Source organism: Muntiacus reevesi, chromosome 11 (genome assembly GCF_963930625.1).
Source record: "Muntiacus reevesi chromosome 11, mMunRee1.1, whole genome shotgun sequence".
Classification (NCBI taxonomy): Eukaryota; Metazoa; Chordata; class Mammalia; order Artiodactyla; family Cervidae; genus Muntiacus; species Muntiacus reevesi.
In genome coordinates this window covers 64,522,796-64,549,772 of record NC_089259.1, presented here as the reverse complement: position 1 = coordinate 64,549,772, position 26,977 = coordinate 64,522,796, and the positions used below count along the sequence as shown (strand labels likewise).

Below are 26,977 nucleotides of genomic sequence, written 5' to 3'. Positions count from 1 at the left end.
GTTTATAGTCCTTTTTAGATTTCCATGCTTGTAGTTGTAATGAGTGGGAAGGAAAGCTAGATGTTGGGAGACATCAAAGCTCAGTAATAGGGAAGCACTTTGTAAGAAGATAGCAAGGCATAGTGTTACCTATCATTAGTTGTGTTTAGTTACTTAGTAGTGTCTGACTCTTTTCGACCCCATGGACTGCAGCATGCCAGGCGTCCCTGTCCCTCACTACCATTAAGAACTTAGTCTTTATATCTTCTAACTCTGCTATTCAAAACCACCTTTTGCATTTCTAATTTCTATACACATATAAGTACAGTCTTCAGAACCCTGGTACCTCACCTATTAAATAGAGTATTTTTAAAATATTTTCTTGTGCTCTTTCTTCTTCTTTTCTGCCTTGATGAATTATCAGTCATAGACCTTAATGTTTGGTTCTGAGATCTTAGAAGAGTAAAGAATCTGCCTGCCAATCCAAGAGACAAGGGACTCGGGTTTGGTCCCTGAGTTGGGGAGATCTCCTGGAGAAGGAAATGGCAACCCACTCCAGTATTCTTGCCTGGGGAATCCCCATGGACAGAGAAGCTTGGTAGACTATAGTCTGTGGGGTCACAAAGAGTCGGACACGACTCAATGAATGAGCACATGCACACAGACTAAATGCTACTCAGATTACAGCACAGTAACGACATTATGATACTTGAAATTTAAAGGCCAACCAGTAATTTTCTCCCTCTAAAAAGATTTTAAGAATTATGAGAAATATGTATGGCTGTGGGCTTCCCTTATAGCTCAGTTGGTAAAGAATCTGCCTTCACGGCAGGAGACCAGGGTTTGATTCCCGGGTTGGGAAGACCCCCTGGAGATGGAAATGGCAGCCCACTCCAGTATTCTTGCCTGGAGAAACCCATGGACAAAGGAGCCTGGCAGGTTACAGTCTGTGGGGGTCACAAAAGTCAGACCCGACTTAGTGACTAAACCACTATGTGTGGCTATAAATAAGATTTTTTAAAATTTTGTTTATTGTTTATTTGGTTGCACTGGGTCTTAGTTTCGCCATGTGGGATCTAGCTCCATGATCAGGAATCGAACCCAGGCCCCCCTGCTTTGGGAGCATGAAGTCTTAGCCACTGGACCATCAGGAAAGTCCCTATAAATAAGGTTTTAACAAGCTTCTTTGAAGATCCAGAAAGGAATGGTGGATAGATTCATGGTTTTCATGACTAAACCCTGCATTAACTGTTCAATTCTGAGCCCCTTGTGTTGCTCAATTGTGTCTGACTCTTTGTGACCCCATGGACTGTAGTCCACCAGGCTCCTCTGTCCACGGGATTCTCTAGGCAGTACTAGAAACTGTGTCTCCTTATGCATTTAAAAGTGTATGAACGCTCAGTTGTGTCCGCCTCTTTGCGACCCCCTTGACTATAGCCTGCCAGGCTCCTCATCCAGGGAATTTTACAGGCAAGTAATACTGGAGTGGGTTGCTATTTCCTTCTCCAGGGGATCTTCCTGACCCAGAAATCGAACCCCCGTCTCTTATGTCTCCTGCATTGGTGCTATTTCCCTACACAATCTGAAATTAGAAGACTGTTACCTAAGCTGGAAACAAAAAGAGAGCTTTCTTTGTCAGTTCCTGACTCTGGTTGCTGAAATACCGATTTCTCTCAGGAATGCCCTGGAAGGGTTTGACCAAGCAGATGGGACCCTGGACTCTCAAGTGATGAGTTTTCATAATCTGGTTCATTCCTTCCTGAACGGGACAAGCGCTTTGCCACATTCTGCTGCCAATGATCCTGTTTTTGTGGTATGTTCAAAGACTCAGACCAGATGAAAAATGTTCTAGATAATGTGCTGGATTTATTTGCTTTTCACCAAGATTAAGGTTTGGTGTGTGTTTTATTCTCTGTGTGAACCATGGGATGTATGCATATGTCAATTAATTTTAATCTACACTATACGGGTGGTTAGATAGTGTTTGAAGTCCCCTCAGCTGTGCTTTAGAGATGGTTAGCTGTGGGATGACCCTGGATGGGAGTTTACAGTCCAGAGGTGGATTCATAAATTAGCATAATAAGATTATTCGTGCGTGCGTGCTAAGTCGCTTCAGTCGTGTCCAACTCTTTGCAACCCAGTGGACTGTAGCCTGCTGGGCTCCTCTGTCCATGGGATTCTCCAGGCAAGAATACAGGAGTGGTTTGCCATACCCTCCTCCAGGGGATTTTCCCAACCCAGAGATCAAAGCCGCATCTCTTACATCTCCTGCATTGGCAGGTTGGTTCTTTACCACTAGTGCCACCTGGGAAGCCCTAATAAGGTTGTAAATTATATCATAACTTAACATGAGCATCAAGAGGAAGGATTTTTCATTGGCAGAATGAGCAGTGTTGAAGGTAAGTGATGGACTAGAAGGACTGTGCATATGCCATGACCCTGGCATGATGCCCACCTACCTGAGGTCCAAAATTCTGTTTAGTGTTGGGTCCTGGTCCCCCTCCCTTCGCAACTGCTACTGCTAAGTCACTTCAGTCGTGTCTGACTCCGTGCGACCCCAAGGACTGACTAAAAATGTGCTGCTGTTCTTGCCGTCAGAGGATCAGAAATGTGGACTATTGGTCCCCACTTCTAACAAGGTGAGGGGTTATCTGTAAATCCTCCATCGTCATCTTTGCTCTTCTGTGAGACCCTTGCCTTGTTCACTGGTTCTAATTTGATATCTCACATCACTTTCAGGCCATCATTTCAGCCATCAGCTATGCCAAACATTTTCATGTCTACCTTCTCTGCTATCTAGCTATTTATCAATACTATATGTCTCTAAATTTTTATTAAAACATGCATTTTTAATTTGTACATAACAACCCTTATTCATAAGGAAGAATGTTACAGTACTCTTTATGAAGTACTCCAAATATTATGAGACTAGCAGTCCTCTGACAAATTGAAGATGAAACCCAAACTTCTCACTCCTACCAAAGATAAATAGTGGTGATGGCTAGTAGTTTGATTTTCAGTCCTAAGTTTCAAGGATTGCCAAATCTTATCTCCTTATTTCGAGGAAACCCACGAAGTGGGCTTCTCTGGTGGCTCAGTCAGTAAAGAATCCATCTGCAATGCAGGAGACATGGGTTCGATCCCTGGATCGGGAAGATTCCCTAGGGGAGGAAATGGCAATCAATTCCAATATTCTTGCCTGGAGTATCCCATGGACAGAGGAGCCTGGCAGGCTACAGTCCTGCCTCAGCGGGGTCTCAGAGAGTGGGACATGACTCAGCAGCAGTATTTTGAGGAAACCCTACTAAGTCTGCAGGGTTTGACATTTTTCTGTCAATGACCAGATAGCACATGTTTTAGGCTTTGCATATAAGGTGGTCTCTGTTGTAGGTGTGCAGCCTTGCCGCTATAGCATGAAAGGAGCCGTAGACAATACATGAATAAGTGAGTGTGTTACCCAAAACTGGGATCATCTCTTGGTGGGTGTTTACACAGAAAACACAGCCAAGCCAAAAATCAGTTGGGAGAAGGAAGGATTTATTACTTGTAGCAAGTAAGGAGAACACTTGAGATCTTTCCCAAAGCAGTGTCTCCTGGAGGAATAGCAAAATTGGGGGAGTTTTAAGCTAAGGGTGCATGAATATTCATGAAGGGGTTTGTGCATAGGAGAATTCAGCAAGAAGTGAAGTGAAGTGAAAGTTGCTCAGTCGAGTCTGACTCCTTGCAACCCTGTGGACTATACAGGCCAGAATACTGGAGTGGGCAGCCTTTCCCTTATTCAGGGGATCTTCCCAACCAACCTAGGGATCAAATCCAGGTCTCCCACATTGCAGGTGAATTCTTTACCAGCTGAACCACCAGGGACTCAGCATAGAATTGGAGCAAAGGTTGACAGAGTCCAAGCTTTAGTTGGACTTAACTTTAGTCCAACCTTAAGTTATAAGTGAGAAAAGGTTAGCATCATCATCTCCTAGGCTCCACTCATCTAGTGATTGAGGGCTTTCAGAAGAGGGTTTAGATTCTTCAGAACAGCTCAAGAAAGTGCTTCAGGTTAATCTTTAATACTGAGACAGAATGGAGAGTCTTTACAATTGATTTGTTGTCTTTGCTATTATTACTTCTCTTGTCTGGTAACAGTCAGTTTGTTCTTTTGTTCATTTAGAATCCTTATTACTGAGGCTTGTTTAAGGGCGAACATTGTGGCCAGGCCTAGATGGCAAAATGGCTTAAGCTTAAAATGGTCTCTTTTATGTCAAAAAGTTATATTTGGTTCTTTCCTTTCAGACCATCCATCTCCTAGCTGCCTACAAGTGTGGTGTTCTAATAAAATGTTATTTACAAGAATAGTGAGCCCTGTTTACCCAGCAGGCTTTAGTTTGCCAACCCCGGCTGGAAGGGATCAATGTCTTCTGTGTAGTACAGATATCTCTTTAGTCATCTTTCTCTTCCTGCTTTAGCTGGAAGCCTGCATTATGATTTTGTGGACTTGGGATCCCATGACTTACATTAGTTCAAAGACACAAGATGTTTTATCATCTTTGTCATCATTACTTTTAATACTTTTAATATTTTAAAATTTTGTTTTCCTTGGTATAAGTTATGTACATATAAATAGACAAAAAGCCACAGCCTTTCTTTGAAGGCACAGAAGGAGTAATGTTTTGGCACCAGTTCCAGAACTCACAATTACTTTAGACTATTGACAAAGAGTTTCATGTTGAAGCCAATTCAGCTTCAACAATACTGAGAGCCAGGTGAAAGCACTTAAGTTTACAGAGTTATGGCTTCTGGAATTTCAAATTTATGCAAACATATTGCATATGACATTTATTAAATTTGTTTTTTATGAACTCTCTTCAAGCAAGAGAAACACACATTTGTATTCGATTGAAATGAGTATAAGAAGGTATGATGCTAAAATGAAGGAAATACTCTGAACCAATCTCTGAAATTCTAATTTTAAGGTAACTGAAGGAAATGCACACATTTATCATGAAAATTAAGTTTAGGTCACAGGAATGTTAAATAGTTCCATTTTCAATATCAAATTTGGGTATAACCTAGAAAAGAATAAAAGGAGGGAAACCAATAGACTGTAAAGTTAAATAGTTAACTGCCATGAAAGAAACTATGTTAGAGGATCAGTGACTTTGTGCCCAATTCCCAAAGAAAATATTCTTAACGATGTATTTGGATGTCATCCTCTTAGAAAAGGTACCTTTGGCAAGTTTTAATTCTTGGCAGGGAGATTAATAGGTTGCACAGTTAATATTTACTGAATAGCTCAAGTGTCTGTTTTTCACCTTTTACATTAAAATTCTAAATGGAATTAAGACATACCAGCAACCTTATTTGGAGAAGGCAATGGCACCCCGCTCCACTCTTGCCTGGAAAATCCCATGGACGGAGGAGCCTGGTGGGCTGCAGTCCATGGGGTCGCTAAGAGTCGGACACTATTGAACGACTTCACTTTCACTTTTCACTTTCATGCATTGGAGAAGGACATGGCAACCCACTCCAGTGTTCTTGCCTGGAGAATCCCAGGGACGGGGGAGCCTGGTGGGCTGCCGTCTGTGGGGTCGCACAGAGTTGGACATGACTGAAGCGACTTAGCAGCAAGTACAAGAAATACTCTTGACTGAAATGTATATCACATATTCTATCATGATATACTCTTATTTATTTTCTTTGTTGAAGTATACTTGATGTACAATATTGTATGTTACAAGTATACAATTTAGTGATTCCTAATCAAAATTTTTAAAATTATACAGAAGTGGGTTTCTTTTAAATATGATTTTACTTTATTTTAATTATTATTTATTTATTTTTGGAGGCTGCACCATGTGGCATGTAGGATCTTAGTTCCCTGATCAGGGTTGAAACCTGTAACCCCTGCATTGGAATCTCAGAGTTGTAACCACTCTACCATCAGGGAAGGTTTTTAAGGATTACACTCCCTTGGACTGCAAGGAGATCCAAACAGTCCATCCTAAAGGAGATCAGTCCTGGGTGTTCATTGGAAGGACTAATGTTGAAGCTGAAACTCCAATACTTCGACCACCTGATGCGAAGAGCTGACTCATTGGAAAAGACCCTGATGCTGGGAAAGATTGAGGGCAGGAGAAGAAGGGAACGACAGAGGATGAAACGGTTGGATGGCATCACCGACTCGATAGACATGGGTTTGGGTGGACTCCAGGAGTTGGTCATAGACAGGGAGCCCTGGCGTGCTGTGGTTCATGCGGTCGCAAAGAGTCGGACACGACTGAGCAACTGAACTGAACTGAACTGAATTGAACTCCACTTACAGTTATTTAAAAACATTAGTTATAGTCCCTGTGTTTTATAGTATATCCTTGTGGCTTATTTTATAAACAATAGTTTGTAGGGATGTTTTGATCTTTAACTTGCACATGCTAAATGGTTAAGTGGAGCTGAAGGGGTTCTTTTCAATTCTAAATTTTATAAGGATAAACACATACTCTATGGAAAATTAAACCTAAGAGATGAACTATATGCACTTCATTATTGATGAATTATGGAGTGGGAAATGGCAACCCACTCCAGTATTCTTGCCTGGAGAATCCCATGGAAGGAGGAGCCTGGTGGGCTATAGTCCATGGGGTTCCAAAGAATTGAACATGACTGAGCGACTAAGCACATTGATGAATTAAGTAATATAATGGCAAACCATAATATATGTACATATCGAAGATGGTTCTAGCATTGATTGGAGTTCCTCTCTCCTAGTACGTTGGAGGTTCCTTAGCCTCGAATGGCCTGGGAGTATCTCAGTTCTCATCTATAACCTCTTCTAACATCACCCTGGTCCTCTCTTTTCAATCTGTACTGTTTGCCTATGATGGATGCTGAACTTTCACATCTTCTGAAGCTGACATAATAACAACAGAACTCTCCTGGAGTCCTCTGTTTGCATCTCTTCAAAATTTAATGCTTAAACTACAAGCTTTCTTTCTCAGGGATATCACAGCTGAATTCCTAATGCTCTTGCTATTTCTTTTCTGTGCATATTATTATACCTTGTATACAATGTATATGGTATAATTATATGTATACATATGTGTATTTTGTATGCAATGCTATCATACAAAGCTATGCAGAAAGGGTGCTTTCCTCAGATAACTCTTCCAAAATGCCTCAAAAAATACCTTTCATTCTGTCTGCTCAGGATGCAGTTCGAGAGTGGGTAGAAAAGGAGAGGGAAAGAAAATTATAGTAAAATGGGAAACACCCTCTGGGCTGAGCCCTGCCCAGGAGACTCTGTTGTTATTCAAATGCCCATTTTCTCTGCTGCTTTCTTGTCTCTCACTAAATGTGCTGCCTATGGATTACTCATCTCCCTGTGGGAGAGCTTATAGTCAGCTATGTTGAAGTTGGCTGTCATGTAACTATTTCAAGCCTATTACATATGGCTTCTTTAGGTATATAAAACCAACATCTTGGCTATACATTGCTTCAAATCCTTGATAGAAGAAGGCAAGAATAAATAAATATTCTATAGCAATCTTTCTGTAGGCACAAATACTCTTCTTGTGTCAGAGATTCCACATGGCAGGAATCTGAATTTTTAGTCCCCTTAGTGAAGGCTGGCTTCCTCGGTGGCTCAGTGGTAAAGAATCTGCCGGCCAATACAGGAGACATGAGTTCGATCACTGAGTTGGCAAGATCTCCTGGAGAAGGAAATGGCAGTATTCTTGCCTGGGGAATCCCACACACAGAGGCGGCTGATAGGGTACAATCTATGAAGTCGTGAAAGAGTTGGACACAACTTAGCGACTAAATGACAGCAATGACAAGAGAAGGTTGTTAGTAACTTTATCCTCCAGTGATCTTGAGAAAGATATGCATGCTTTCCTTGTACTTTATTAAGTTTCTTTATGCCACTAAACACAATATTTGTTGATCAATTGCTTTCTTTTGCACGGTTGCATTTAAAAATTTTTACCTTGAAAGTCCATGTAATCACATTTTCTTCAATACTGCCTTGCAAGTTGAAATTTAGCATTTTTTCCCCCTTCCTATACCTATCTTTACTTTGTTGGAATATGATAGGCTAAATTTGTGTACCAAAATTTGTAACCTCATTTCTGAGGCACTCAATTATTAATGCTAAAATATAAGTATAAATCTCTATAGCAGATATAAGGCAACTGCAGTTTACTTTTACTTTGCTTTTGCTTTTATTTATGCCCTCGAATTACATTTACAGAGATAGTAGCTTATTTTCAACCTGTGTTCAACAAAGATGGGGCTTCCCTGGTGGCTCAGATGGTAAAGAATCCACCTGCAGTGTAGAAGACCTGAGTTTGATCCCTGGGTCGGAAAGATCCACTAGAGAAGGGAATGGCTGGGAAATCCCATGGACAGAGGACCCTGGCGGTCTGTAGCTCTTTGGGTCACAAGAGTCAGACATGGCTAAGTGCCTAACACTTTTCAACAAAAATACCACAGGTTTGTCAAAAGCAACTCAGGTTATTTCGTTTAGGAACAGTGTTCACAACTTTACCAAAAATACCTAGTCTCCCTGTTGCCTTGCTTCTCTTTCTAGCCTCTGGATACATTGTTGCTCACAGCATTTTGTCTCTTGCCTATTTTGCATCTCCCTTGCACGTGCTGGCCTTTTTTTTTTTTTTTTAACTACATTCTATAAATCGGTTCATCTGTATGTAGTTCCTATTAGAGCTTTTATTGGATAATGTTTAACGGCTCGTCTGAGACCTATAATCTTCTCCTTATTACTCTCCCCCTGTTCTTTCCCTCCAAATTATGAATTTCTTTAGAGTCTCATCCCCTCCCTAACTGTTTACACTTCCACACCTGGTGAATTCTGGTGCTTTCACCCAGTTATTTGCCTCTTACAGCATTGACTCTACCTCTTTCTCTGCCCTGAGATTCTCTTATCTCTTTTTTTTTAAATCACAGTTTGATATCTGACTTCAACTCAGATGGTTTCTAAAAGTTCAAGAGATATTGTGTGGCCTTTCTTAGAAAATACATTCTGATACACGCCTTTTTCTGCGTATCAGTTAGCACTTGGTTCAGCTGCTTAAAACAGAAAACCAAAATTACAGAACTCTAAACAACAAATAAAGAGGTTTATTTTTCTCCTTGTGTAAAAGAACTCCATTGGCAGGTGGTTTAGCCTTGGTAGACTATCTCTATAGTCATCATAAACTCCTTCTGTCTTTCTGCTTAACCATCCTTGGTGAGTGGTTGCTTCTCTTAGCTTTGTTTGCGGGCTGCTAAGGTAGCTGCCGCAGCTTCAGCCATCACACCCATGTTCCCGGAAGCAGTGAGGAGGAATGGAGAGGGAAAAGGGGCCCCTTTTAAGCTGAGACAACCATCTTTAACAAGATTTTCTAGAAGTCCTATCCAGTGATTTCCAGCTAAATCTCATGGATAACTTGTCACATTGCTTCACCACAAACACCAAAGAAGTTACTGAGAGAGAAGAGGAGAAAGGCCATTGGTTAAGCAATCAATACTGCGTGCTACTCTTAGACATTGCACTTCTATTGCTTGGGCTCCACACTTGAGGCAGAACTTCTGTTTGAGGCTGGCAGCCTCCTGAGACAAGATCTAGAGCATGCAGCTCTCTCTGGGAAACTTCTAACCTTATCTGGAGCTCCCAGGATTTTACAGGACGTGATATCGTTTTCAGGGACCTACACCGACAGCTAAAGCTCAGCTCCTTTTCCAGGGTTAATGCCCCTTCTCAAAGAGAACTTTTCCTGAACTCTACTTGTGAGAGACATGGATCACTCGAATTATCATGTGTTCTTTCAAAGCTGTTGCTCATTCGATAAGCTTGATGCCTTTTATTCCCTCGGGGCTTAAATTCTGTGACTCAAAGCCAAGATGTCAGAACTCAAAAAATATTGTCTCTCTGTGAAAGCCCAGGTCTTACAATTTGATGTTTTGGTTTTTAACATGTATCTTGTGTTGACCAAAATACAGTTGCAAACTAAAGTAGAGAGTTATTTTACTTGGTGGGAATGTTTAGGACTCCGAGTCCGAGAGGCAGCATCTCAGTAGCTCTGAGAAAACCGTTCCAAGGAGGCAGGAGGGGAAGTCCTTCTATACACAAGTTTGCAACAAAGGAAACAGGCAGTCTTAACATCCAAGATCAGATATCAAGTTAAGGAATTTAGCATTCTGTGTATGGGAAGATGCAAGCCTCTGGACTCATTGAATTGATCCCTTTCAGATGCACCTCAGCTATCTGGGGCCAATCTTGTTTCCTTGTTCATATTGCTTCTTGCATTCTCCCAGCTCCTCAGCAATCACCACGGGGGGTGGTGTGTGGCAGCAGTTTCAGCAGCCCTCAAGCCCATTTGGAGGCCAGAAATCGCTGAAGGTTGTGACACTTCTTGTTTATTAATATGACAGGAGATATTTTCATTTCATACTTACCATGAACTTTAAAAATCCATTCAGGAAAGAAATCCTTTCTGTAAATCACTCGATTCTTTTCACTATCCTCAGCATAGACAATTTAGGTAGAAAGCTCTCAGAGTTGCCTGAATGAGTGAGCTAGCTACAAGGAACCTCGGGTAAAATCTGAAACTATTATCTACTAAATAAGCATCAGTAGTACAAGCCAGAAAGTGAAATTGTTAATTGCTCAGTCGTGTCTGACTCTGCGAGCCCATGGACTGTAGCCTGCCAGGCTCCTCTGTCCATTCTCTAGGCAAAAATACTGGAGTGGGTTGCCTATGCCCTTTTCCAGGGAATCTTCCAAACTGAAGGATTGAACCTGAGTCTCCTGCATTGCAGGCAGATTCTTTACCATCTGAACTACCTGGGAAGCCCTACAATCCAGAAGAGCTTTAGAGGTTAGGAATTGAAGTAGTTAGGAAGTGCAAATAACTAAGAATTCAGACAGGAAAATCAGGGAAGATGCCTTAGTGCAGGGACTCTTAAGTTTATCTTGAAACAAGACTCTGAAGCCAGGAAAGAGAAAGAGCGGTATTTCAGACCGAGGGAAACAGCGTCCACTAGAAAGGAGCCTGTTTGGATGAGTTGTTGTTCAGTTGCTGTGTCGTGTCCTACTCCTTGTGACTCCATGGACTGCAGCACACCAGGCTTCCCTTTCCTTCACTCTCCTGGAGTTTGCTCAAACTCACGTCCATTGAATCGATGATGCCATCCAACCATCTCACCTTCTGTCACCCTCTTCTCCTCCTGTCCTCAATCTTTTCCAGCTTCAGGGTCTTTTCCAGTGAGTCAGCTCTTCACACCAGGTGACCGAAGGATTGGAGCTTCAGCTTCAGCATCAGTTGTTTCAGTGACTATTCAGGGTTGGTTTCCTTAAGATTGATTGGTTTGATCTCTTGTTGTCCAAGGGACTCTCAACAGACTTCTTCAGCACCACTGTTTGAAAGCATCAGTTCTTCAATGATCAAACTTCTTTATGGCAAGAATACTGGAGTGGGTTGCCATGCCCTGCTCCACGGGATCTTCCCAACCCAGGGATTGAACCCGGGTCTCCTGCATTGCAGATGGATTTGTTGCCATCTGAGTCACTAGGGAAGCCTTTGGATGAGTTGTACAAAATATAAAAGTACTTTGCGTGGCACTGTCGTCAGCCAACAGAAACTTATTAAACATCAACTCTGTCCGAGTTATAGACTAAGCCTAAAACTCCAAAGGTGAAAAGACCTTAACTCTGACTTTTAGGAGTTAGGAGTCTCATTATGGAAAACTGATAAACAAATAAGTGATAGTATAACTTCACCAGTGCTATATTGGTGGACGGATAAATGAATTCATTTAACCTGTATTTACTGAAGTAAGTATCTCCTTTCCCCCATGTGACAAGCCCTGGAGTGACAGACCCTGCAGACAAAGAGGGAAGGAAAATCAGATGGAGTCCCTGGGCTCCCTGAACTACTAGGAATGAAAGAAGACCTCTAACGGCCTGAACTGAATACTCATGTTTGTGTCCTGTTGCAAAATCAGGACTATAAATGTGAAATTTTGCTGTGAATATTTAAAAACACGTAATAATTGCTGTCTTTGAGAAGGACTTTAACAGCTTTCTTGAGAAAATAAAACAGTACTATGCACATTACAACATTTTAAGACTTTCCTTTGTTGGCCTAACACTGATAATTCAAATGAGAGGCTTATACAGTGAGCACATAGAAGGGTGGGAGAAATTTGAAGACCCGTTTTGGATGTTTTCTTTCTTTTTCTTTTTAAAAATTATCCATTTGTATTATACTATTGGTGAACACAATGTCTTCTTTCTTCCTTGTTAAAAGCAAAGCATCTGAATATTGGCTGCACTATATATCTCATCATACTTGCCTTTTTTTCTGAATGTAATAATTAACATGAATTTTTTGAAGGCCTCAAATATTCTTAAACCAGTGCTACATCTGCAACACGAACCTTACGTTGTTCACTTAACAAAGGGATTTATTGAGTGATATGCCATACAGCCTTGAAAGTGAAAAGCAAAGGGTTAGTCCTCAGTCATGTCCTACTCTTTGCCCTCATGGAGTATAGTCTGCCAGGCTCCTCTGTCCATGGAATTTTCCAGGCAGGAATATTGGAGTGGGTTGCCATTCTCTTCTCCAGGGGATCTTGCCAGTGGTTATGCCACCAAGAAGTTCTTGTTGTCAAGAAGAACCAACTTGATTTCATTTTAGAGAAAGTTCCAGTTAGATTGGTCTGATTAGCACAGACCCATCAATGTTGGCAGGGCTTCCCCAGTGACGCAGTGGTAAAAAATATGTCTGCTGGTTCTATTCCTGGATCAAGAAGATCCCCTGGAGAAGGAAATGGCAAACCACTCCGGTGTTCTTGCCTGGGAAATCCCATGGACAGAGGAGCCTGGCAGGCTACAGTCCATGGGGTCACAAAAGAGTCAGACATGACTTAGTGACTGAACACACATCCATCAGTGTTAATGCTGAATTCAATTGTCTTGCAGGTCCTTCATTCCTTCACTGATGCCATTTTTGACGAGTGGATGAAAAGATTCAATCCCCCTGCGGATGCCTGGCCTCAGGAGCTGGCACCCATTGGTCACAATCGGATGTATAACATGGTTCCTTTCTTCCCTCCGGTGACTAATGAGGAACTCTTTTTAACCGCAGACCAACTTGGCTACAGTTATGCCATTGATCTGCCAGGTAACGAATGCAACTTCTAAACGCGTGATTCATTAATCTTCTAAAGAGGCTTTCTTTTTTTTTTTCCTTTCTTTTTCTTCTAAATCAAGACCTTAAATTGAAGTGCTCAGATCTAGTTAAGTTTATTGGCAATTTTTTAGAGTATGTATAGTTACAAAATGAGCCTTTAAACTACCAATTAAACATCAGAAAAGGGACTGTTGGATGACTTGTTTTAGAAAATTGAAAGTTGTTAAGAAAACTTATTTCAGGGCAAGTATCTACAACTGCACCTGATCTGACAATTGAAAACCAGCCATGGTTTGAAATGCCTAACCAATAAAATCAAAATGCACTAGCCACAGATGGATGAGGACTAGCAGAACCTTTTAGAGATCTTTACTTAAAGGCAAAGCTGAGTTTAAGGTGAGGCAAATGCAGCACTTGCCTCAGGCACAAAGTTCAAAGTGAAGCCAAAAATTCAGTAATTGAACTAAGTAATAATATAATGCAATATCATAAAAAACCCAAATTAATACCAAAAAAAAAAAAAAAATCCATGGTGAATACAGTATCAAAAATTTAAAGCCAGGCTGTTGTTTGCTTATACCTCTGTGTTAGTTTGTAAGTAGGCCATTTATTTTTTTCCCAGTTAAACCACACCACCTTTGCCTGATGGGTTTGTAAAGATGACAATGACCTGCCAGTAGATTGGGCTGTGTGGGACTTCATGGGTACTTTTTTAAATGAACTTTTTGAAACCATGTTTTTATTCTTTTTTTAAAAATAATTTTACTCATTTATTTTTGGCTGTGCTGGGTCTTTGTTGCTTTGCGAGGGCTCTCTCTTGCTGCGGTGAGCGATGGCCACTCTTGGATGCGGTGTTCAGGCTTCTCACTGCAGTGGCTTCTCTTGTTGTGGAGTACGGGCTCTCGGTGCGTGAGCTGCAGTAGCTGTAGCTCTCTGGCTCAGGAGGTATAGCATGTGGAGTCCAGAGCATGGGCTCAGTAATCGTGGCACGTGGGCGTAGCTGCAGCGGCATGTGAAATCTTCCCGGACCAGGGATCGAACCCATGTCCCCTGCATTAGTAGGTGGATTCCCAATCACTGTACCACCAGGGAAGTCCTGAAGTCATGTTTTTAAGTTGTAGATTTTTTTATTAGCTTTTCCACTTGGTTCAAAATACAGAAAGATATTTTGATAAATGTAGGGGCATACTTTTTTTTTTTCAATTTGCCCAGGCCCCATTATAGCTCCATGTGCCATTTAAAGAACCTGCAGACAGGTTGATAAAGGAAAAGTAAAACGCTAAAAAAAAAAATCTCGTAATTTGTCAAGAAGCTGAAAAACTCACAGTCTATGTGCTGGTGGCATTTTCCCATTAATGTCTATTTTGTCTCCTCTAAATCTCAGCCTGCAAAGTAATTAAGACCATTTCTGAGGTCACATCTCTCTCTCTCTCTCTTCATGTCTTACTCCCTCCCCGCCCCCTTCTCTCTCAACTTTCAAAACCTTTTAGACCCTGGACTCTGTCCTCTGTTTTTCCTTCCTGTTCTACATCTACTGCAGTTTGTTCTCTTTACTGATTTGAAGTTTCTCTTCTTTGGGCAGCCGAGGTGAGAATATCTCTGAAACTTTTCTCATTTCTCTGGGATTGAACGTAATAATAATCAGAAAGCTTGGCGTGTGCTTCTGACCAGGCTTCCAGGTCCTCTGACATCGGTCAATTAACAGACATAACCTGAGAGTCTAAATATGCCCAGGATGCATTAACTCATGAGAAGGTACAAATCACATTCTTTTATTGGTTTAACAAAAATTTACATCCATTCTGAGGAGACATAACTATAACTCAAGATTGAAGAAGGGAGAGAGGGATTTGGGAAAGGAGCTGGGTCCTGAACTGGATTAAAGAGATGGACGGACTTCCCTGGGCGTCCCTCCCAGTGGTTGACTCCACGCTTCCAATGCAGGGGTCTCAGGTTCAAGCCCTGGTCGGGGAACTAAGATCCCACATGCTGTGCTATGTGGTCAAAAAAAGAAAAAAGTTTTTTAAAAAAAAGAGATGGTAGGTTTTAGGTAGGTTGGAGGAAAAAAAGGGGCATTTTAGATTGAAGACAGGCAGGGAACAGGACTGTGAAAGGCATGTGTAGTCCATATAGAGGACCGTGAGAAGAAAGCCTGGCTGTAGTGAAAAGCTTGAGTAATTAACTGTGAATTAAGGTTGGATCTGAGAGAAGGCCTGGTTACGAGGGACCGTAAAAGTTGGGGAGAAATCACAATAAGATCCCACTTTGTATCCATTAGGATGACTGCTACCAAGAAAGCAGAACATAACAAGTGTTGATGAGAATGTGGAGAAAATGGAATCCTCATGCATTGCTCTGTGAAAAGCAATATGGTAGTTCCTCAATAAATTAAACACAGAATTACCATGTGATCTAACAATTCTGCTTCTGGGCATAGACCCCAAAGAATTGTAAGCAAGTACTCCAACAGATATTTGTACACCTCTATTCATAGCAGCGTTATTCACAACAGGCAAAAGGTGGAAGCAGTAGGAGGGAGATGTAAGAGGGAAGGGATATATGTGTGCCTATGGCTTATTCATATTGATGTGTGGCAGAAATCAACACACTATTGTAAAGCAGTTATCCTCCAATTAAAAATAATTTTTTTAAAAAGTGGGAGCAACCCAAGTGCCCACTGGCAGATAAGCAAAATAACAACAAACAAAATATGGTCCATACATACAATGGAATATTATTCAGCCTTAAAAAGGAAGTCCTGACACATGCCGTAACATGGGTGAATCTTGAAGACACGCTAAGTTAAATAAACCAGTCACAAAAGGATAAAACCTATATGATTACACTTATATGGGGCACCTATAGTAGTCAGATGCATAGAGACGGAAAGAGTGGTTGCTTGTTGCTAGAGCGTGGGAAGGGATGGAGGTCTAGAGAATTATTATTTCAATTTTGCAGGGAAAAAAGTTCTTTGGATGAATAGTGGTGATGAATGCGCAATGATGTGAATGTATTTAATGTCACAGAACTTAAAAATGGTTAAGGTGATAAAATATATGTCATATATGTTTTGCCACAGTTAAAAAAAAGTAAGTAATTTTTTAAAAAAGCTAGGTAGAGGAGTTTGGACAATAACAAAGGCAATCATTTTTGGCTCCTGAACAAAGAAATGACAGAATAAAAACCTGTATTTTAAGAAGATGAGGATGGCAATTGTTGCAGGAAAAGACAAATTAAAATCCTTTTGGAGAAACCCCATCAGAATGAGTCAGGGTCCTCTGTGGGCCTGGAGAGAAAGGACTAGAAGGACAGTCTTACATTTAGAGAAGTATAGGGTACAGAAAAACTGTACTTCAGAAAAATTGATTTTAAGAACAACTGACCAAGGATAATTTTTAAGGAAATGACAAATAGGCATAAATACATTAGGAATGAAATCCATTAACTTTGTGGAAAAGTGCTTATAAAATATATTTGAATAGAGGATTGCATTTATCATGTGATGATTCCGATTTCATTCACAACTATTTAAATGGGTCCAAATTTCTTCTACTCTTGCTCTTGAATGACCCCTGTTATAATCTCTAGTCTCATCTGTCTTGCTCACTGATCACTCCATAAAAAAGCTAGAGACAACAGCAGAATTTCTAGACCTGACTGTTGTATATTTTGCAGTTCCCCAGATACCGTTTTAGCATGCACTTTTACAAATGAGTTTCTAACTCACAAAAGTAGTTATATACTTCCTTGGAGGGTTTATTCTGTATAAGTGTTTATCATAAGGAATTTTTAAAATGCAATAAGCTATATTCAAACAATGGAATGTCATTTTCCATTTCCACACACAAAAAAAAACCATTATGGATATGATAAATAGTTCGTAAGGAAGGAGAAAAATTTTATTCCAGAGTGCTTTTTCAACAAAAGCACACATGAAAGACAAATTGGTTTATTCTTCCCTTTTCTAAGAGTATGCAACTGATGAAAATCCCAATTGTAAGACTCTTTTCTTCTGCTTTAATTTCAGTTGAAGAAACTGCAGATTGGACCACAGTGCTCGCAGTGGTCACGGGGATGCTCGTGGTTTTGGTTGTCCTTTTTGCACTGCTGCTTTTCCTTCAATATAGAAGACTTCGAAAAGGATATACACCCTTGATGGAGACACAGCTAAGTAACAAAAGATACACCGAAGAAGCCTAGATGCTCACGCCTTGCTCTAGTGAACAGGCTGACCAAGCCGTAGTTCTGACTGACAATCTGCAAGTGAATCCTCACTGTTCTTCCTTTCGTTGAAGAGCTTTGGCATAGCCCCTTGTGTTATGGTGATGATCCCAAGTACGGAAGATGCTTCACTCTAGTTTCTGGTTTGATTGTTTATTTAACAAACAAGCTACAGTGATTGAGGGTATCTCTACTATCAAACAAAGGTAGAGCTGATGACAACTGGTGGTAACTGATAATGACTCCGCATACTGATTGATTAAGCCTCCTCGTGTTCTGACCCCCCAAAATCGATAGAGTGGACTCACTGAAATATGCAGATCAGTGAAATTTGAGAACTGGACCAGATATTGGTTACATCTTTCTTAACTCACGTGTCTTCCTTTGTGAAGGGGGGCAGAAAGGTGGCAGGTGCTACATGAGTCTCCAGGGTCTCTTTTAGGTGTAAAAATCTATGTTTTAGGTGGCTTCCTGATCATCTTCCTGAGGCTTCTTTTTTCTTCTTTTCTCTTTTTCTTTCCAGTCTTTAAAATGGCCTTGAAGATAAAAATAGGCCTTATTTTCCATATGGGAAGAAGAATGAATGAATGAATGAATGATCAGTTTGGTTCTCTTTTGTAAATTAGATGTTACAGAGTTTATAAAGGGTCTGCAGTTCTTAACAGCAGAGCTCTCACAAGAATCAATAGCTGAATAAACATTGGACCTATAGTGGTAAGTGAACAGATGAGGATTAAATTAGTTTAAATTAATCTAGTTGATTAATATACTGTTTTGAACTTATTAACGAGTACAGCATCACTCTTTTGGGGAAAGTCTGACTGGAGAAGGCTGGTGAGACTCTAAACCTGAACAGGAAACAATTTGATTAGCATTCCATTGCCCTGAAGTCTCATTTGGCTGAAAGTGAAAGTCACTCAGTCGTGTCTGACTTTATGCGACCCTATGGACTATACAGTCCATGGAATCCTCCAGGCCAGAATACTGGGGTGGGTAGCCTTTCCCTTCTCCAGGGGATCTTCCCAACCCAAGGATCAAATCCAGGTCTCCCGCATTGCAGGCAGATTCTTTACCAGCTGAGCCACGACCCCAAACCAGTTCCTTTGCTGGGTAACGTCAGATGAAAAATTGTTCAAGCATTTGACTTATTTTAAAGAGTTGACTTTAAATTCATTAATGCTGCACTGTACTAGTGGTTACTTACAAATGCTAATTGGTTAAGTCTTATCATTTAAAAGTGAACCATCCATACAAAATGTAACAATTCAGCATTAAATGGTTATGATCCACTAAGTAATCATCAGGTTATGAGAGATAAGAATGAGGCAATCTTTACGAAGATGTTTAGACTCACCAAGATGATCCCCACCTCCGAGACGTTAATGGCTCTTGAGATTTTTAAGGCAATTTCATCTGTTCATATCTGGTACCCTTGCAGTAGGAGTGAAGCCATAGGAGTGGCCCTTCTGACCACTCATTTCACCTCCTCTCTACTGGAATGGATGTGTGTGAACGAGATTAAGAAGTCTCTGTAGCCTTCTCCACATGGGAGTGCTAGAAGGTGCAAGGTTCATCACCAAGACCCCGTGTTATCCCCTGGAATAAGACTTCAGACGTGAGAGAAAAGGACAAAGCTCAATCTGAACTGAATGAAGTTGAGTGGGTCTCATAAAGTATATCTGACAGTAGGCTCAGCAGGTGAGAATTAAGACAGCCCAGGCTTCTGAACGGGGTGAAACCTTGCGTGGACCTCTAACCAGTGCCGCATGCATAGATCTCAATGCCTCCCTTTAACAGAGTTCATGGAAAATTCATCAATGAGTTATTAACATGGTCCACTCCGGAAAGTTTATGCTCTGACCTCAGAGTTGTTGGGGGACTAATTTTTACATCCTGTTTGTAAACCAAAAGAGAAATATGTTAAGATGAAGTTATAAGTGTGCATGGTAGGTACGTTCCTGAAAAGTTGTATATAAATCAATTTTACATTAAAAGCACCAGGGGAAATTACTTTTTATGGATGAACTATTATGAATAATTCTATAAAGCACATAACCACCTCTAGCTTATCTTTCCAGTATATCAGAATTTTCATACATTATCCTCTCATAAGATTTGTTTAAAAGCAAGATCTGTCTGCAGTAGAAATAAAGAGTAACCACTTATATTTAGATTCTTTTAAGTATAGTGTGTGCAACTTTTCATAAATATTATGTTTTATGATGCCTCCCTAAGAGAAATAATTTCCTAATTTTGTAGTTCATATTACAAGAGTAAAATTTTCTAGCATTTTCTAACATTACAATAAATCAATGATGACTGCCTTTCAGCAAATCTAAAGGTAGAATAAACCTGTAGAGTAAAAAGTTGCTATTTACTTGCAGTGAATACTATGCAAATGAACTTAGAAAATATCACTAAGCATTTTATGGCTATACATCTCAATCATGTGGGGAAAAATTCAACCTTGAAGAAAATGAATAGATTGGTTTATATGCTTCTCTCTGCAGTATAAGAAAACTTGTATGTATATGAATTATGATTTTAAAAGAAATGCTTTTTTGAAGATAACATTCAAAAGTGAAATCCAATAACATCTTTCCTTTGTTAATTAAATTCTCTTTTAATTATAAAATTCATTGACATAAATTTGTGATTTGCTTAGGATTTAACATTGTTAACTATAATAATCCTAGTGAAAAATTCTAATCTCACAATAAGAAGTAGAAAACTATTAAAAAGGAAAATAAAACTAAATGTTTTGCAGATTATTGTTTGTCTGTTGGTGGCTGTTGTTTTTTAATTTGTGAACATCAACTCACATCTTTTTGGCACTCAATATATACATAAGATTTTATGTATATACATAAAATACATGAGTAACTACTTCACCTTGGAAAATAAGTCCTTAAACTTGGAGGGTATTATGCTAAGTGAAATAAATCAGGCAGAGAAAGACAAATATTGTATGATTTTACTTACATGTGGAAATATATACATTAATTTATAGTGAAAGTAACAAAAAAGAAACAGACACATATATCAAGAACAAACTAGTTATGTGGGAGAGGGAAAAAGGGAGAGATAGCATAGGAGTGGGGATTAAGAAGTACAAACTCTCAGGTATAAAATAAGCTACCTGTACCTATATTGTACAGCACAAGGAATGTAGCCAGTATTTTATAATATCTATAAATGGAGTATAATAATCCAGTATAATTCTGAATCACTATATTGTACACTTGTAACTTATGTGATATTACATATTAATTATACTTCAGTTTAAAAACAAAGAAAAGAAGTCTTTAAGTAAACTGGTGTTTCTACTTTCTATTGAGTTTCTAAGCAGCTCCTACTTCCTAGCTCTCTATTTCACAGCAGGAAAATGAGCTACTACCCTTTTCCCCAGGTAGAGTTAGCTCTGATGTCCCTATAGTCTAAAGAGTGATATTGGAGAGGGAGCTGAGTAGGGAGGCCACTTGCATCATTGCCCAGGGAGCAGGCTCCTTCTAGAGGGACTATTAGCTCAGCCAACTTGTTGGAAACGCCCAGAAGAAGGAAAGTAGAGCCAATGAGGTCACGCTGACATGGTGTTCACTTCTACTTCTAGACCTGAAACTTCTAGAGGTCAGCTTGTACAGCTTTCCATACAGCTCCAATGCTATTGTATCAAAGCACTTAAAGTACTTAGGAAATGTGTGTGTGCATCTGGGCTAAGTTGCTTCAGTCTTGTCCTACTCTTTGCGACCCCACTGACTGCGACCTGTTAGGCTCCTCTGTCCATGGACTTCTCCAGGCAAGTATTCTGGAGTGGGTAGCCCTGGCCTCCTCCAGGGGATCTTCCCAACCCAGGGATCGAACGCAGGTCTCCTGAATTGCAAGCGAATTCTTTACCAAGCCTCCAGGGAAGCCCATGCTCATCCTGAGCACTCCGTAAATATTTTTCGAATGAATAAACTAGTCTTAAAGTAAAACTTTTCATTCAGGTCTCCTGGCCTGTGTTTGAACATGTACCGGATAAAACATAAGATAATAGGGTCATGTATCCCTGTTGTGAAATGAATAGCAGCTTATCTTTCAGATTGTGAGTTGTACATCTGCCAGATAGAATTTCACTCCATACAACCTAGTACAGGGGGACTAGGTTTTCAGTTGCATTTTCTTCTTGGGTGTGCCTTTTCTTCACCATTTGTTGTTGTTGTTTAGTCGCATCGTTGTGTCCAACTCTTTTGAGACCCCATGGACTGTAGCCCACAGGTTCCTCTGTCCATGGAATTCTCTAGGCAAGAATAATGGAGTGGGTAGCCACTTCCTTCTCTAAGGGATCTTCCTGACCCAGGGATCAAACTTGGGTCTCCTGCATTGCAGGAAGATTCTTTACCATCTGAGCCTCCAGGGAAGCCCTCCCCACTACTGGTAGGCCTTAATTCTACCATTTATACAGACAAGGGTGGAAAGTGTAGACCTCACCATGTCATTATTCCATCCTCTGATTTCTTAAGAGTCTTGTTTCTGCAGAAGGATTTAGTGGGCAAAATACTTAGCCCGGCAAAATCAGTTCCTTTCCTACATGGGTGGACACATTGGTGAAGTTAAAGAACCTCTCAAAGGTGACATGATACTTTACTTATAATGGCAGTTCAAGACGAAAATAACTACTGTGAATTTAATTATGCTTTGGCAGGTAGTTTAATGAAATCTTGAGAAAAAACACACAAGAAAATGTGAGCAGTAAAATAAAATCTTTGAAAATGAAACAAAACAAACAAAAACACAAGCTTCCCATTCAAGGATTGAATATGTTGTATGTTATCACTAACACTATTTTTATTAGGCAGAAACCATTAACTATCTGGCAACTTCCCAAGTGGCGCTAGTGGTAAAGAATCCACCTGTCAGTGCAGGAGACACAGAAGATCCCTAGGTCAAGAAGACCCTCTGGAGTAGGAAATGGCACCACACTCCAATATTCTTGCTTGGAAAATTCCAAGGATAGAGGAGCCTGATGGGTTATAGCCCATGGGGTTGCAAAGAGTCAGACAAGACGGGGTTAGCGCTTGCATGTGTTGGCGTCTGTGTGCGTGTGTGCGTGCACACACACACACATATTAACCTACTTGTGTTATTAGCCACATTAATTCAAGCCATAGTTCTTGGACGTAATATGACTAAATTTGATCATTTCTTCTTCAAGCCATTCTCTGCTCCTTTGGTGATTCATAACAGAGCTTAAATTTTTAGTGTCTCCCAAACATAACTGTTCTCTGTGTTTTAAATAATGCCACATACAGAGGATTAAGCTTGTCTTTCTTTATTAAAATACTAGAGGTTTCACTGCCATGGTAGACATTCTGATTGCTCATTCACTTTGGATGTTATTGAATGTTCCTGAATTTGTAATGAGCACAGCGACCAGCCTGATTAATAACAGAGTGGAATTAGGCTCACAATAAAGCAAAACCTGCCCTCTTGTGTTTTAATAGAAAATTGCACAATTTTGGTAAACTTTCCCTCTACTGTGGTTAATTGCCTGGGGTCAGAGAAAAACACAAATGCTGGAAGATTTGCCATGAATTTAGAAATCAGAACAGTTAAAGTACAATATTTAGAAGAAAATGACTTCCTGTGCAGGCAAAGTGATCATATAATTAAAAGTCTTAGACTTTCCTTTCTAATATGCTTTGAAATGTTAAATTTTCCCCAGCAAGTCATAAAAATTTAGGGGAATATTTCAGGCCACTGGGCAAAACTCTTTTATATGCTTGTCAAACACACAGAGGATATAATTTAGTTAAGTAGATTTATATCATCATACTGCAGTTAGAGATTGGGGAGATTTCTTTTTCAATTAAAAACTTATTGATGAGGGGATAGGGGGGAGGTTCAAGAGGGAGGGTGTATATATATATATATATATATATATATATATATTAGCAGAAACTAACACAACACTGTAATTATACTTCAATTTTTAAAAATAACTTATTGAGATGCTGATAAATTCCAGAAAAACTTTTTTTTTTAGAAAAAAATATTGGATCAGTGAATTGTAACCAGATATAAATATCTGAATTTGGGTTTGGGTGTGAGCAGTGTCAGAAAATGCCCATTACTGTGGAAAATTCACTTTTAAGGAGTGGATTATTGGTACGCTGGAGCCAAAAGGAAATGCTTACCTGGGTGCCTGCAGTGGCTTCTCTTACATTGCGTGAGTGCATGCTAAGTCACTTCAGTAATGTCTGACTCTTTGCGACCCCATGAACTATAGTATGCCAGGCTCCTCTGTGCATGGGATTTTCCAGGCAAGAATACTGGAGTGCGTTGCCATGCCCTCCTCCAGGGGACCGTCCCGACTCAGGAATCAAACCCGCATCTCTTAGGTCTCCTGCATTGGCAGACAATTCTTTACCACTGGGGCCACCTGGGAGGTCCTCTCTTATATTAGGTAACTGAAAAGGGACTCAAATAGTAAAGAAAACATGGTCTTTATCAAGTTTGTGTGAAGCTTTTTCTTCTAGTATGTGTACCCAGGGCAAGATTAGAATGGGGGAAATGGGCAGGACATTTGTTTACTTATTCTGAGAAGGTCTATTTTAATTTTTTGGCCATGGCGTTCAGCATGTGGCATCTTAGTTCCCTGACCAGGGATGGAACCCATGCACTTAACAGAGGAAGGGTGGTATCTTAACCACTGGACTGCCTGGGAAGTCCCCTTATTCTGAGAAGGTTTGTTTAAGTGAAAAAATTCAAATTTTCCAGCTGGCTCTATCTATTATGTATTCTCCTTCTTTGGTAGTTCTCTCTGAATGGAGTTTCAGAGCCAGTGACAGGAGCTGTTTTTAGAGACAGTAGGGAAAAGGAAAACACACACACACACACACACACACACACACACACACACACACACCTTAAAGCATAAATTGGGAGATCAAATTCAAGACACTTAGATTGCCACAGTCTTCCCTGGAGGAAAATCATTCATTTACTCCCTACTATTAAATATATTATTATGTGGCACTCTTTTCCTAAAACTCAATTTCCAATGCAGCAAATTTATTATTAACATTTCTACTTGAAGTCTCATTTTCAATATTTTTATTTGCTTCTTTGTCTTGACTATTGCCACTAATCAGCTTCAGCTCAGTTCAGTCGCTGAGTTGTGTCCGACTCTTTGCAACCCCATGGGCTGAAGCATACCAGGCCTCCATGTCCATCACCAACTCCTGGAGCCTACTTAAACGCACATCCATTGAGTCAGTGATGCCATCCAACCATCTCATCCTCTGTCTTCCCCTTCTCTTCCCACCTTCAATCTTTCCCAGGGTCTTTTCTAACGAATCAGTTCTTCGCATCAGGTGGCCAAAGTATTGGAGTTTCAGCTTCAGCATCAGTCTTTCCAAAGAATAGTCAGGACTGATTTCCTTTAGGATGGACTGGTTGGATCTCCTTGTAGTCGAAGGGACTCTCAAGAGTCTTCTCAACACCACAGTTCAAAAGCATCAGTTCTTCGGTGCTCAGCTTTCTTTATAGTCCAACTCTCACACCCATACATGACTACTGGAAAAACCATAGCTTTGACTAGATGGCCCTTTGTTGGTAAAGTAATGTCTCTGCTTTTTAATACACTGTCTAGGTTGGTAATAACTTTTCTTCCAAGAAGGAAGCGTCTTTAAATTTCAAGGCTGCAGTCACCATCTGCAGTGATTTTGGAGCCCCCAAAATAAAGTCAGCCACTGTTTCCACTGTTTCCCCATCTATTTGCCATGAAGTGATGGGACCAGATGCCATGATCTTAGTCTTCTGAATGTTGAGTTTTAAGCCAACTTTTTCACTCTCCTCTTTCACTTTCATTTACAGGCTCTTTAGTTCTTTGCTTTCTGCCATAAATGTGATGTCATCTGCATGTCTGAGGTTATTGATACTTCTTGCAATCTTGACTCCAGCTTGTGCTTATTCCTTCTTTAAAGAATATGTGTCTTTCAAAAATCTTGCAGTTCAGTGCTGAGCTGGAAGGGTGATGTGGCTGGGGCTTCGCCGGCCTCACAATGTCTGCCATTTTCAATTTTGTCTGTTGACTGTAACCTTGCTGCTTATGTGTACCTGTGTTTATATCCAACCCTTGGCATCCAGCCTCCTGGACAGAAATAAAACGGGGTTGTTGGGTATATTTTGGAAGTGTGCCAGAACTGGTGAACGGAAGAGTCCTAATGTTGCAGTGTGCCGTATTGTGATGGCCTTCAGCATCCTTTTCATACAGTAGCTTGGAAAAAGGCCAGAATTCAGTTGCCATCAGATTTAAATATGACAAAAAAGGACTTATCTTTTCTCCTTAATGGAAAGAATGGTTAACCCTTTTATCTCTGAACATTGAATGAGCTACATTTTGAGCTGCTGTTCTCTATTTTTGTTATTGGACCAATGTTCTATATAAATAATTAGAATGCAACATTTAATACTCAGAGTTTAAATAAATCTGTAACAATCAACCTCATTATTGTCACATTATTACATTCTGCATCTGTCATTCTGTTGTGCCAGATACCAGTTTTACTAGTGAGGTATCTTTAAGGCACATAGTAGAAAACAAAATTGGTAAATTATTCAAGTTCCTCTCACTGTGATTTGAAATGGTAAATCTTTAACGAATGAAAAAAAAAAAGTCTTGCAGTTCACACCAAGGAGAAATGCTCTGTTAAACCACAGGTGTTGATGTTTTGTCTCATATCTGCTTATGCAAACCAATGATCAGCCTTGGAAACAAAAATGTAATCTGAATCACAGACCACGCAGTTCTCTTTTGTACTGCTTTTAGTTCTTCAGTTGTGGCCAACACATCACTTTCAGCCTTCTCAGCTCTGAAACTTTGATTTGAGCTTCACACTTTCTTTTCCTTTCAGGCAGAATTTTACAATTCTGAGGCTCATTAACATTTTATAAACTCAAGGTTTTCTTCCTTTCTGTGCCTTTCTCTCCTCAACCACCTCTTATCAAGACACCGGCGCCTTTGTGTTTTTAACACTCTTTCTTGAGATAGTCCCAACTCTTTGATCCTGGGCTGACTTGAAATTGCTCGCTGTCAGCCACCCAGAGCAGACATCTGGTGCATCCCAGTGCTGTTGTCTGCCGGCTCCTGACAGCATTGTCGAGCCTCCCTGACAATCAAAGAGCTCTTCCAACCCAGTCACATGCAAACTTGTCCCTTCTCTGCTCCAGTTTGTCACAGCTCACATTTCTCAACTTAGCTGCACAAAGGCAGGCAGGGATGAAATCGTTCTGAGGTTGACGCTGGCTGCAATGGATATGAATTCATTGTTTTTGAAACAACAGCTACTCAGAGCATCAAATTACTGTGAACCTGCCTTGCAGCTAGATGGCAGGAAACTACCTGCTTTTCAAGGCTTCCCAGGTTGTGCTAGTGGTAAAGAACCCGCCTGCCAATGCAGGCAGAAGTGAGACAATGCCTAAGATTGCTTGGAGGGCATGGCAATTCACTCCAGTGTTCTTGTCTGGAGAAGTACATGGACAGAGGAGCCTGGTGGGCCACAATCTATGGGGCCAAAAAGAGTCAGACATGACTGGAGCGACTTAGCACGCACACACCT

At 40.4% G+C, this 26,977-nt stretch overlaps 1 protein-coding gene and 1 pseudogene across 1 annotated transcript in view; both read left to right on the top strand.

The window, feature by feature from the left end:
- Positions 1–17,354, top strand: part of DCT (dopachrome tautomerase) — a 31,797-nt gene extending 14,443 nt beyond the window's left edge. Inside the window, exons 6-8 of the mRNA XM_065902147.1 lie at positions 1,657–1,792; positions 12,944–13,145; positions 17,176–17,354. Of these exons, the coding sequence (XP_065758219.1) occupies positions 1,657–1,792; positions 12,944–13,145; positions 17,176–17,354 (517 nt within the window). The remainder of the gene's footprint in view (positions 1–1,656; positions 1,793–12,943; positions 13,146–17,175) is intronic.
- Positions 17,355–25,420: 8,066 nt separating this feature from the next.
- On the top strand, positions 25,421–25,635 carry LOC136144025 (protein kish-A pseudogene; annotated as a pseudogene).
- The last annotated feature ends 1,342 nt before the right edge of the window (positions 25,636–26,977 follow it).